The 12,928-nt window shown below is 45.6% G+C and overlaps 1 protein-coding gene across 1 annotated transcript; it reads left to right on the top strand.

Moving 5' to 3' along the window:
- The first annotated feature begins 8,244 nt into the window (after window positions 1–8,244).
- LOC119274945 (RING finger and transmembrane domain-containing protein 2-like) lies at window positions 8,245–12,277 on the top strand. The gene is made up of 8 exons (XM_037555704.1): window positions 8,245–9,077; window positions 9,275–9,351; window positions 10,431–10,599; window positions 10,954–11,042; window positions 11,177–11,341; window positions 11,421–11,498; window positions 11,665–11,768; window positions 11,883–12,277. Exons 1-8 carry the CDS (start codon window positions 8,609–8,611, stop codon window positions 11,986–11,988), a joined length of 1,257 nt encoding a protein of 418 aa, XP_037411601.1. The 5' UTR covers window positions 8,245–8,608; the 3' UTR covers window positions 11,989–12,277.
- Window positions 12,278–12,928: the final 651 nt, after the last annotated feature.

Raw genomic sequence — 12,928 nt, 5'->3', positions numbered from 1 at the left:
TGGTTGGCGGCGGGGCGGGCGGTATTTAAGGAGGGGAGGGGGCGGCGGTGGCTTGGGGAAGGGGGCGCCCGGGAAGGAGTCCGGCTCGGGCTCCCCTCGGCGTTCGTGCGGCGCACGGCGGCGCGCGCGGGGAAGGCGGCGGCGAGGCGGGCCGGCGTGGCTGGGCCTTGGGCCTAGTCGGGCGCGGGCGCAAGTTTTTTTATATATAAATAAATTCCGCTTGAACTTTAGAAAAATCCTAGAAAAATAAATAAAAATCTAAAAATACCAAAATAATTTTTCACCGTCTAAATGAAATATTTAGGACGAGGTGAACATTTTCTTGGCCCTAAATGCAATTTTGGAAAACGTGCAAATTTTTCTAATGCAAATAAAATACGAATAAAATCAACTAAGATCAAATAAATGATTTTAACATTTTTCCTCCAATATTTCAATTACTTTGGAGAAGTCATATTATCTCCTCTCATTTATTTATTTTTGTACGAAATATCTTTCGGGGAAGAATAATTAAAATCAAAAATCCTCGTTTCATTATTTGGTACGAAAATCCAAATATGAGACCGAAAAATCCCCAACTCTCTCCGAGGGTCCTGTAGTTGCTCACGATTTCGAGGATTACAAAACAGAAAAGAAAAAAAATATGATATGCATGAATGACCTATGTATAACATTCCAAATTAAGAATTTGGGATGTTACAGCAGGTCATACAATAAATAAAGACAACTCCTATGGCTCCTGCCGGTTGTCATACTCATCGACATGCAAGTCGTGATTCCTATTACAAGAACATGATCAATCTCATACATCACATATAATTCATTCATCACATCCTTTTGGCCATATCACATCACAAGTCATATGCTGCAAAAACAAGTTAGACGTCCTCTAATTGTTGTTGCATGTTTTTACGTGGCTGCAATAGGGTTCTAGCAAGAACGTTTCTTACCTACGTCAAGACCACATCGTGATATGCCAATTTCTATTTACCCTTCATAAGGACCCTTTTCATCAAATCCGATCCGACTAAAGTGGGAGAGACACACACCCGCTAGCCACCTTATGCAACTAGTGCATGTCAATCGGTGGAACCTATCTCACGTAAGCATACGTGTAAGGTCGGTCCGGGCCGCTTGATCCCACGATGCCGCCGAAACAAGATAAGACTAGTAGTGGCAAGTAAATTGACAAAATCTACGCCCACAACAAATTTGTGTTCTACTCATGCATAGAAACTACGCATAGACCTAGCTCATGATGCCACTGTTGGGGAACGTTGCAGAAAATAAAAAAATTCTACGCTTCACCAAGATCAATCTATGGAGTCATCTAGCAATGAGAGAGAGGAGTGCATCTACATACCCTTGTAGATCGCGAGCGGAAGCGTTCAAGAGAACGGGGTTGAGGGAGTCGTACTCGTCATGATCCAAATCACCGAAGATCCTAGTACCGAACGGACGGCACCTCCGCGTTGAACACACGTACGGTTGGGAAAGATGTCTCCTCCTTCTTTATCCATCAAGGGGAAAGGAGAGGTTGATGGAGATCCAGCAGCACTACGGCGTGGCGGCGATCTCGGCAGGGCTTCGCCAAGCTCAGCGAGAGGAAAAGGTGTTACGGGGGGAGAGCGAGGCGCCAAGGACTAGGGTGCGCAGCCCTCCCCCCTCTTTATATAGGGGCCCTAGGGGGTGCGCCGTCCCCCTAGAGATCCAATCTCAAGGGGGTGGCGGCCAAGGGGGGGGGGGACTTGCCCCCCAAGTCAGGTGGGGCGCCCCCCACCCCTAGGGTTTCCAACCCTGGGCGCAGGGGGAGGCCCAAGGGGGGCGCACCAGCCCACAGGGGCCGGTTCTCTTCCCACTTCAGCCCATGGGGCCCTCCGAGATAGGTGGCCCCACCCGGTGGACCCCCGGGACCCTTCCGGTGGTCCCGGTACAATACCGGTGACCCCCGAAACTTTCCCGGTGGCCGAAACTGGACTTCCTATATACATTTTTCACCTCCGGACCATTCCGGAACTCCTCATGAAGTCCGGGATCTCATCCGGGACTCCGAACAACTTTCAGGTTACCGCATACTAATATCTCTACAACCCTAGCGTCACTGAACCTTAAGTGTGTGGACCCTACGGGTTCGGGAATCACGCAGACATGACCGAGACAATTCTCCGGCCAATAACCAACAGCAGGATCTGGATACCCATGTTGGCTCCCACATGTTCCACGATGATCTCATCGAATGAACCACGATGTCTAGGATTCAAGTAATCCTGTATACAATTCCCTTTGTCAATCGGTATGTTACTTGCCCGAGATTTGATCGTCGGTATCCCAATACCTCGTTCAATCTCGTTACCAGCAAGTCACTTTACTCATACCGTAATGCATGATCCCGTGACCAACCACTTGGTCACATTGAGCTCATTATGATGATGCATTACCGAGTGGGCCCAGAGATACCTCTCCGTCATACGGAGTGACAAATCCTAGTCTCGATTCGTGTCAACCCAACAGACACTTTCGGGGATACCTGTAGTATACCTTTATAGTCACCCAGTTATGTTGTGACGTTTGGTACACCCAAAGAACTCCTACGGTATCCGGGAGTTACACAATCTCATGGTCTAAGGAAATGATACCTGACATTGGAAAAGCTCTAGCAAACGAACTACACGATCTTGTGCTATGCTTAGGATTGGGTCTTGTCCATCACATCATTCTCCTAATGATGTGATCTTGTTATCAATGACATCCAATGTCCATAGTCAGGAAACCATGACTATCTGTTGATCAACGAGCTAGTCAACTAGAGGCTCACTAGGGACATGTTGTGGTCTATGTATTCACACATGTATTACGATTTCCGGATAACACAATTATAGCATGAATAATAGACAATTATCATGAACAAGGAAATATAATAATAATCATTTTATTATTGCCTCTAGGGCATATTTCCAACAATATATGTGAAACATGTTCCATTGCTTTGTGACAATGAAAGTGCTATAAAAATTGGTCATAATCCCGTGCAACATTCTCGAACTAAGCATATTGAAGTTCGTCATCATTTCATTCGAGATCATGTTGCTAAGGGTGACATTGATCTTAAGCATGTTCGCACCGAAAAAGCAATTAGTGGATATTTTCACTAAACCTCTTGATGAGAAAGTATTTTGCAGGTTGAGAGGAGAACTGAACATCATTGATGCTTCAAACTTGGAGTAGAAACTCCATTGGATACATGCAAGGCATGAGCTTATGACTAATCCTTGATATTTCTCTTATGATGAAAATCTTATGTCTTGGATATATTTGCATCTTGCATGTTATCTAACCCATGTAGGTACTTGGTTGAATCAAATTCCATGAGATTGTAACCCACTCATATCTTGAGCAATCTCTACATCACCAAGTCTCTACACTATGGTGGTTGAAGACAGGGAAGCACGGAACCATTCAAACATATCCTTTGACAAATTCTATGTTAAGGTTCATGATTGTCATTTTTGGATACACAAGTGGTCTTCCTTGCAAGAACTAACCCATGTAGGTAGATGAACTCAAATTCCAAGTGGTGCTCCCAACTCTTGATGAGCTACATCAACCTTGAGCAACCCACACAAGTTCAACTACATGATCAACACCACCACCCAAGGTATGTCATTCCATCTTAGAGAAGCTTTACTCCGAGACATGAGTTAAAGCAACTCGACAAGATGTGAATACATCAAGATGCTTAAACGAAAAATGGTAACCCCATTTTGAGCTTAAACGATGAGTATGACCTATGATCAAGTGATCTCACTTGACTCCTAAGTCAATATACTCTAACATAGGTGACTTTGTCGCCGACCAATTCTAGATGAAGTTCTCTTGCATTCTTTTCTGTGCTCTTGCATTTTGTCTCATGCATGTTTGTTTCCCCTTTCAAAAAAACTTCATATAGATTTCTTTCTTTTCTATTTGCTCTGCATTTCCTGCATCCAATTCATTGCATATCATTTAGTTAATTCCTTGCAAATCTTTGTGAGATCTTACTAGTCTAGTGAGCTGAAGTGACAGGTGTTTTCCCTGTGATGAACTCGGTTTCACTGATTTGTTGTTTTCGGTCCAACCGAACCCTTTCGGTGCAACCGAAGCATACCACTCGGTGCCACCGATTTCACAACAGGAAAAGCATTTTGCCACTTATTCATCTTTATCTTTTGTTCCAGCTCCGCTCAATGAATCTTGTCCTCTACAAGAATCACATTTTTATCAGTGCTTTGTACTATGACTCAAGGACCAAACCCATTCATGACAAATTCCAGAAGGCCCTTCTTGGAAATTGATGTCAAAGGGGGGAGAGAGATCACATCAAAGCTTATCACTTCTAGAGGGAGAGAGAGATTATCACTTCCACAGGGGGAGAGAGAGACCTCCAGGGGGAGAGAATACTCAAGAAGAAAGTAATTCTCAAGGATCCCTGGTGCTTGGTGTTCAAGAGGAGAGATGCCACATGTCTTCTTGAGGGGAAAGACATGTTCATATGTGCTTATTTGCATTAGCTCTGTTCATGTGTATCTTTTAGCTCTGATTTTCTGTTTCCTATCTTCTCCCAGTATCCCATGCTAGATTCAGGGGGAGCAAGACATCTAAGGGAAAGAAATCATTTAAATTCATTGCATATCTTTACCTTTGGGGACATGTCTAATCCAATGTGGTACTTAGTACTCACTCTTCACATGTCATCCCAGTCTTGGTATTCTTGTGGTTCCTTCTGTTTGCTCGGGCTAGTAGGTGTATCTGTGTTGTCTAACCTTGTTTATGCAGGTTCATTCCATCCTAAGCCAACTCAAGACCACAAGGTAAGTATATGCATCACAATCATGTGTATGAGGAATTCTTGCTGATGTACATACTGTTTGCAAGAAGGACTCATGAGCATGAAGGTATTTATTTTAATATGCTTTGCTCTGATGCATATGGCCAAGATACATGTAACACATTGCTTACTCTGTCATGTTCATGCATTCACATGCTTCTATATTTCATATTCACATGATTGCATACATGTAGGGGGAGCCTATGCATGTTACATGTCTTTCCAAAGCTTTACTTTCTATTCTCTATATCTTTATCTAAAGCTTTGATGTATGTTGCCATCAATTACCAAAAAGGGGGAGATTGAAAGCACAAGTGCTCCCTAGGTGCTTTTGATAATTAATGTCAACATATCTCTTGCTGGACTAACACTTTTATCTAGTATATTTCAGACAAGTTCAACAATGGAGTGGAATGGACTAAAGGATGTGGAAACCCCTTCAAGATGCTAAGGACAAAGGATTGGATCAAGCTTCAAGATCAAGACTCTTCATTTTATATTTTAGTGATCCAAGATCACATTGAGTCTATAGGAAAAGCCAATACTATCAAGAAGGGATGAGGTGTTGCTTAATGAGTTTCTTGCTCCACAATGCTTAGTGATATGCTCCAAAACCCTCAACTACTTTCCCACATCCACATATGACCTAAACCTAAAGTCCAACTCGGCCCCACCGATTCTTTCTATCCAGCGTCACCGAGTTCAGATGTCATAGCCACTGCCACAAATCCTAGGCAAATCGGTCTCACCGATAGGGATCTCGGTCTCACCGAGATGGGATTGTAATCTCTCTGTGTATGTCCATTATCAAAATCGGTCTCACTGAGTTTGAGCAATCGGTACTACCGAGATTACAATGCAAACTCTCTGGTTAACTTATTAGTTATTACCCAAATCGGTCCCACTGAGTTTGAGTAATCGGTCCCACCGAGTTTGCCTAACCAACTCTCTGGTTAGCTTATTACCAAAATCAGTCTCACCGAGTTTGTGTAATCGGTCCCACCGAGATTACGTTATTCCCTAACCCTAACCATATCGGTCCCACCGAGTTGCATTTCGGTCCCACCGAAATTCCTAACGGTCACATTGTTTACTGAATCGGTCCGACCGAGTTTGTTGATTCGGTCCCACCGAGATTGGTAAATTGTGTGTAATGGTTAGATTTTGTGTGGAGGCTATATATACCCCTCCACCTCCTCTTCATTCGTGGAGAGAGCCATCAGAACAAACCTACACTTCCAACTTACCATTTCTGAGAGAGAACTACCTACTCATGTGTTGAGGCCAAGATATTCCATTCCTACCATATGAATCTTGATCTCTAGCCTTCCCCAAGTTGCTTTCCACTCAAATCTTCTTCCTACCAGATCCAAATCCTAAGAGAGAGAGTTGAGTGTTGGGGAGGCTATCATTTGAAGCACAAGAGCAAGGAGGTCATCATCAACACACCATTTGTTACTTCTTGGAGAGTGGTGTCTCCTAGATTGGCTAGGTGTCACTTGGGAGCCTCCGACAAGATTGTGGAGTTGAACCAAGGAGTTTGTAAGGGCAAGGAGATCACCTACTTCGTGAAGATCTACCGCTAGTGAGGCAAGTCCTTCGTGGGCGACGACCATGGTGGGATAGACAAGGTTGCTTCTTCGTGGACCCTTCGTGGGTGGAGCCCTCCGTGGACTCGCGCAACCGTTACCCTTCGTGGGTTGAAGTCTCCATCAACGTGGATGTACGATAGCACCACCTATCGGAACCACGACTCAAAAATCACTGTGTCTCCAAATTGTGTTTGAAATCTCCAAACCCTTCCCTTTACATTCTTGCAAGTTTCATGCTTTACTTTTCGTTGCTCATATACTCCTTTGCATGCTTGCTTGAATTGTGTGAAGATTGCTTGACTTGTGCTAAGATTGCTAAAATCTGCCATAGACTAAAATTGGGAAAAGACATAGTTTTTAATTGGTCAAGTAGTCTAATCACCCCCCCTCTAGACTTACTTACTTCTTCTCAAGGTCCTACACATGTCCCCCTAATGAACAATGCCCTAGAGTCATAGTTGTCGTCATCAAACCCTTGAATCGACCGGGAGAACCTGACACCAAATCTCACTGCCGTGTATGCACGACAAGAAATCCTAACCCCGCTGCCCGAGGAGCTGGTAGGAATCTACGCTGGAGCTCCATTTAGTATGTCCCAACTGGTGAACTTGAGGAGGATTGGAACCCGGGAACTGACTCAAAGAAGAAGTGTCTCCATCCGTCCGAGCGCTGCCTATGCGAGGACTAACACCCTAACATATCTACTAGCTAGAGCCGAGGAATCAAGATTCCCCTCCCCATCACCAGCCACCGGAGCGGCAGGCGAAGGGGAAACGTATCCACGGGCTCTCCGGCGAAGATAGAGGAGAGGAAGGCTTTATCCTAGTTGTCTTGCGAGAGGGGTGCTAATAGTTCTTATCTATCCGGCTAGCTATAGTTGGTTCAGTGTTCACCATTCTCAAGGCTCCCTTTTACGATATATTGTCGGTGTCACTTATGGAATCTCTCTTACTTCCTTCTTTTTAAAATATAATGTATATTAGGTTTTTTTAAGTCAAATAAATCTATATATATGATTGACCAAATTTATAAGAAAACTATCAACATCCATAATATAAAATTAGTACCATTAGATTCATCATAAAAGTGTATTTTATGAGGGTTGTGCAGTTCCCCAGCCGTAGAAGGCCAAGCCTTTCCTCATATCCAACGTTCCGCTCTTTCGGCTCCCCACCACTCTAACCTCTCCTCCGCCGCAACCTCCTTCATTCTCCTTGCCTCCCTCTCGCACATCAGCGCTCCCCTTCGGTAGCTGCAAACAACAAGCTCGGGGGGAGGGGGCATCGGGGCTGTGACCGTCATCGCTAGTTGCTATAATCGGTGTCGTGCGGTGGCTACACTCTTGGTGGGGTGGTGTCGCGACTAGCATCACATGCTTCTGCGACTACGACATCGCGGGTGCCACAACCGAGAACCAAGCGTGCTGGAACCGGCATGGTGATGCTACTACCCGTCTGCCGGTGTTGGAGACTGATCTGATCCAAGTATTTCCGGACGGAGGGAGTACTATATTAAGGCAATGTTTTTTGTTTTGTTTTTGTGCTCAATGCCCGATCTGATCCAGCAGTACGGGCAAGAAAAAGACTCGCAGAGCCAGACCTTCTTTTGTTTAGCTGAGAACCAATCCTTTTAGTAGCGGCGACGCCGACAGATTATGCAATTAATCAGGTCCTAATACAAAGTCGGAACCAGACAGACGATGATGATTAATCAATTGAAGCAACCCGCAACCAACCAAAGAGGCCGGACACGATCGACGCAGAGGCAGACGGCGTATCCCCATCCCGCCGCGACCACGTCACCCTTGCCTCGCCCAAACATAACCCAACCCGCGCCCGAGCCCGAGGGAGGGAGAAGGATCGGAAAGGCGGGCAGGCGTGGCGTACGGGTCAGAGAAAATATCCCAAAACCAAAAGCCTCCAGGAACTCCTCGCGCCGCGCCGCGACCGCGACCGCGACAACCGACCAACCCGACGCCACCACGGCGACGGCGACGGCGAGCCCCCTCCGCCGCCTCCGCCTCCGCCTCGCCGCCTGCCTCCGCGCGCCCCCCGCTCCCCCGCCCCAGCCCTGCGACGCCGCGGACCCGCCCGCGCTCCCCCGCCACCGCCGCAGGCGCCTCTGGAAGCTGCCGCCCCGCCCCGGCGCCCCGATGATGGACGCGCCGCCGACGCCCACCACGCCCCCGGCGTCGCCGCGGCCCCAGACGCAGCCGCAGGCCCAGGCCCCCGCGGCCGCGGCCGTGCCGTCCAGGCGCTACGGCGTGCATTTCTCCGCCTCCAGCTTCATCCAGGCGCCGCTCTCCGCGCTGCTCGAGTACTCGGGCGTCCTCCGCGCCGACCCCGGCCCGCACCTCCCGCCCGCCGGGGGCGGCGAGGTGTCGATCCGGATCGTGGGGTCGGCGCCGACCGACGGGGCCGACGACGTGCAGGAGGAGGGTGCGGAGGGAGACGCCGCGAGGGGGGCGCACCCTTCCGCGCCCGCGCCGGCGGCCGCGGCCGGCGCCGACACCTCCTCCTCCTACCAGAGGTACGACATACAGCAGGTGGCCAGGTGGGTGGAGCAGATACTGCCCTTCACCCTGCTGCTGCTCGTCGTCTTCATCAGACAGCACCTGCAAGGTCGTTCCCCGCCCACTCTGCTTATCTTTCGTTCATGATCCACCCGTGCAAATTGATACTATGTTGTCGTCTGTATATGGCCGCATTCGTTTATCCTGTGAACAAACGTGGGTGGGACTTATGATTGCATTTGTTTATTTGGGAGCGTGGGGATCAGTGAGAAGAAACCGTGGACTGATCTGGTTTGCTTCATGCAGGTTTCTTTGTCACCATCTGGATTGCTGCCGTGATGTTCAAGTCCAATGACATCCTGCGCAAGCAGACTGCTCTCAAGGTAGGTTGTGCCCGTTCTATTGATTTTTTATTTTTGGCTCTGGTGTAGTAGTTTACCCGTAGCTTACTGTCAAAACTAAAGACTAAAGAGTAACGATTAATGAAATAAGTCCAATTCATTGTATGCAATCATGTTGCTTGGTGTGGTATATTGATCTATGTTTCAGTTCAGCAAATCTTTGAACAAATGTGATGGTGATTTTTTTTTACGTGCTTACATGGTAACATTAGTGTTGCGTTGAGTGCTTTATATATTAACAGGGCAAAAGCCGATCACACCATGCCATCCACCTTTGAGTTCAGGAAGTTAAAAACACACCAAAAGCTGGGCAGCCAGCACTATGAAATCCATCACAACCATCCATAAGCCAGATTGAGTCGAGCATTTTCATGAATTTTCTGTATTCACGCATTACCTTTACATGCCTATGTATGTCATGTTCTTCTTTGCATGAGTTGTGTTGTCCTGTTGACTGTAAGGTAAATTAATTGAATGTCTTTGTTGGTTTATGCCCTTACCCTACACCAAAGAAATACCAAATGGAAATGGTTACATGCGGTCCCTTAGTTTGATCATTACTGCAGCTATTAATTGGTTCCTGGAATTGCGAGAGAGTTCTATTTGTATAGGTAGTTGTAGCTTGTAAGCATCTTTCATGCCCCTGCCTTTATCTTCATCTTTAGAAGTCACGAAAACCTATTACTCCCTCCGGTCCTTTTTAGTCTGCATATAAGTTTTGTCTGAAGTCAAAGCATCTCTACTTTGAACAAACTTATAGAAAAAAGTATAAACATTTACAATGCCATATCAATATTGTTAGATTCATTATGAAATGTAGTTTCATGGAATGTATATTCGGTATGGTAGATGTTGATATTTTTTAATATATATTTGGTCAAACTTTGCAAAGTTTGACTTGACCCAACTCTAATACGCGGAGTAAAAAAGGACCGGAGGGAGTAGCTATGTATGTACCTTGTATGAGGATGCTTACTGTTGGTATCATTTGTGCTTAAGTGTTTATCTATGATCCTTTTACCATCTGGCTAACTTTGCTTCTTTTCTTCTGCTTGATGCAGGGGGAGAGAAAAATGTTAATTCTTGTGGGAATTACAATATTATTTGTCGTTCATGTATCTGGAGTGTACTGGTGTTACAAGAATGGTGATCTTATCAGACCTCTGGTCATGCTTCCTCCAAAAGAGATACCACCATTTTGGCATGCAATATTCGTAATCCTGGTGAATGGTATGTTATTTTCACCTATGATGGTTGAACATATTTAGTTTTTGCCACTTGCATTGCTTCTAAATTCATTCTGTGGACGTCATACTGCCTGGAAATGTTTAATTGCTGGTACTAGAGTCCTTTTAAATTTTAATTGTGTTAAATGGCTCAAAAGTTCATCAGATTTGTTTCATGTGGATATGTACAAATAAAGTAGGCTGTTTTCAATGTATAAGTGGTGATGCATCGCTATACTTCAAACATGAACAACTATCTTCAGTGGATAATATAGACTAAATTAACCATACTGTCTAGAGCTGATACTTTCTTCGTGAAGTTTGTAATCGTGTCAGTTCTCTTCTAAAATTTGTTCAGATACAATGGTGCGCCAAACTGCTATGATCATGAAGTGCTTACTGCTAATGTACTACAGGAACACCAAGGGCCGTAGCTATCGTAGGCAGGTAATGCATCATCCTACATTTGTAATCCTAGATTCCTGTGATGTATCTTGGTGTTTCTCCTGATAGCTCCAGGTGCAGTGCTATTGTTTCTGTATAATCAGGGAGCTATAACCGATTTTTGCCTTTTTGTTTAGGGGCAAATGTTAACACTCGTGGAATACTTTCTACTTCTGTACCGTGCCTTATTGCCTGCCCCTGTATGGTACCGTTTTTTCCTGAACAAGGAGTATGGGAGCCTATTTTCCTCTCTAACCACTGGACTGTATCTTACTTTCAAGCTGACATCTGTCGTGGAAAAGGTGATATACCTTCCATTATACAATTTCAGCAGTGATACTGAGGGGATGCCTTCTGACACTTGCCATTTTTGCTTGGCAGATTCAATCATTTTTTACATCTCTGAGAGCGTTGTCCCATGAAGACTTCCATTATGGTTCATATGCAACGAGTGAGCAGGTAATTTGTAATTTTGTATGCTTTATACACGAAGAAGTTGTTGGCTGCCACTTGTTACTGAATGTTTATAAGTAACGATGACATGTGAAATATGTGTTGTAGTACTAGAACTTTTGGCATGCACCTTTCATGTACTTGACTTCCGATGCGGTGTGTGTGCACTCAGGTTGCTGCCGCTGGAGATATGTGTGCTATATGCCAAGAGAAGATGCATGTCCCCATTCTTTTGCGCTGTAAACATGTCTTCTGCGAAGATTGTGTCTCTGAATGGTAATGCACAGGCATTCCTTCCACTCCCTTCTAGTTACAGTTTTTGTTTCATGATCTCAACATTCAGAGTATCTTGTGGCGTTTCCCTAATGTTTTTTATTTTGATGATGGCAGGTTTGAGAGGGAGCGCACCTGCCCACTGTGCAGGGCACTGGTGAAGCCAGCAGACCTCCGGTCATTCGGCGACGGTTCGACAAGCCTCTTTTTCCAGCTTTTCTAGGCCGCAAACAGCAAGCAGGGAACCTCGCTTGCTTTGCGCTGTGCAGATAAGAAAGCAGATGTTATAGGTGTGAGTGTGTGTGTGTGTTGTGTTTGTCCGTGTTTCGCAAGCAGAGCGGCCCGATGAGGTGCTGAACGGATCCCAACGCCCCCCTTCCCAGCTGAAGGTGGAGAGTGCATGAGTGCGTTTGTTCCCGATTGTGCATATTATCCCCTGTATAGGCTATAAGAAATCTGACCCTACTACGATTTACATAAATAGAAATGAGTATATATAGACTATTGTTATATACAGACTCTTGAGATTATGACAGGCTGACAGTTACGGCAGATTGGTGAACTCTCTGAACCCTGGCTGAGTTGAAGAGTTTGGATCAGTTCCACAAGGTAAGGCGTACTGGGAACTACTCTAGCTCTGGGTGCCGTGTTTTTTCTGGCAGTAGCTGAAGCATGAAGTACCTGAGCCGCTGAGAAATAATCTGTAGTCCCTTCATAGTTTATGTGAAGGTATGTTAATCCCTAACAAATCGACCAACATGAACACCAGTGACATATTCCCAGGCTTGTTTCGGTTTTCAGCAAAATGTGCAGATATTTCCCCCATTATGTGAAGTGACTTTGAAGTAATTGTCCAGCCCGAATGCTACTTGTGGGAGTTTTGACTTTGGGTTGTAATGCACTTTGCTTCGAAATTCCTCTGCTTCGAATAAACCAAGAGAAGCGTGGCCGAGGCAACACAAGCATCATCATGGTCACTTCTCCTGAAGCAAAGCAAGCAACTCCGACTTTGCCATTGACAACCATCAACAACGTATTTTTTAGAAACTGGCAGTTAAGCAGGAGAAAGAAAGAAATACACGTCACATTACAAAGGCTGGGACAAGGGTATCCCGCGCCCAAAAAGAAGAAGAAAAAATGGATCAATCTGGCTCAGGTTCAGG

This window comes from Triticum dicoccoides, chromosome 3B (assembly GCF_002162155.2).
Source record: "Triticum dicoccoides isolate Atlit2015 ecotype Zavitan chromosome 3B, WEW_v2.0, whole genome shotgun sequence".
Taxonomy (NCBI): Eukaryota; Viridiplantae; Streptophyta; class Magnoliopsida; order Poales; family Poaceae; genus Triticum; species Triticum dicoccoides.
Note: the sequence above shows the minus strand (reverse complement) of the source record. Positions and strands in the feature narration are given on the sequence as shown.

Excerpts from the sequence above, each read along its gene's own strand:
- LOC119274945 (XM_037555704.1), top strand. The coding sequence starts at position 8,609 with ATGATGGACGCGCCGCCGACGCCCACCACGCCCCCGGCGTCGCCGCGG. Across the intron at positions 9,078-9,274 it reads CATCAGACAGCACCTGCAAG|GTTTCTTTGTCACCATCTGG; the intron begins GTCGTTCCCCGC and ends TGCTTCATGCAG. Across the intron at positions 11,499-11,664 it reads CATATGCAACGAGTGAGCAG|GTTGCTGCCGCTGGAGATAT; the intron begins GTAATTTGTAAT and ends GTGTGCACTCAG.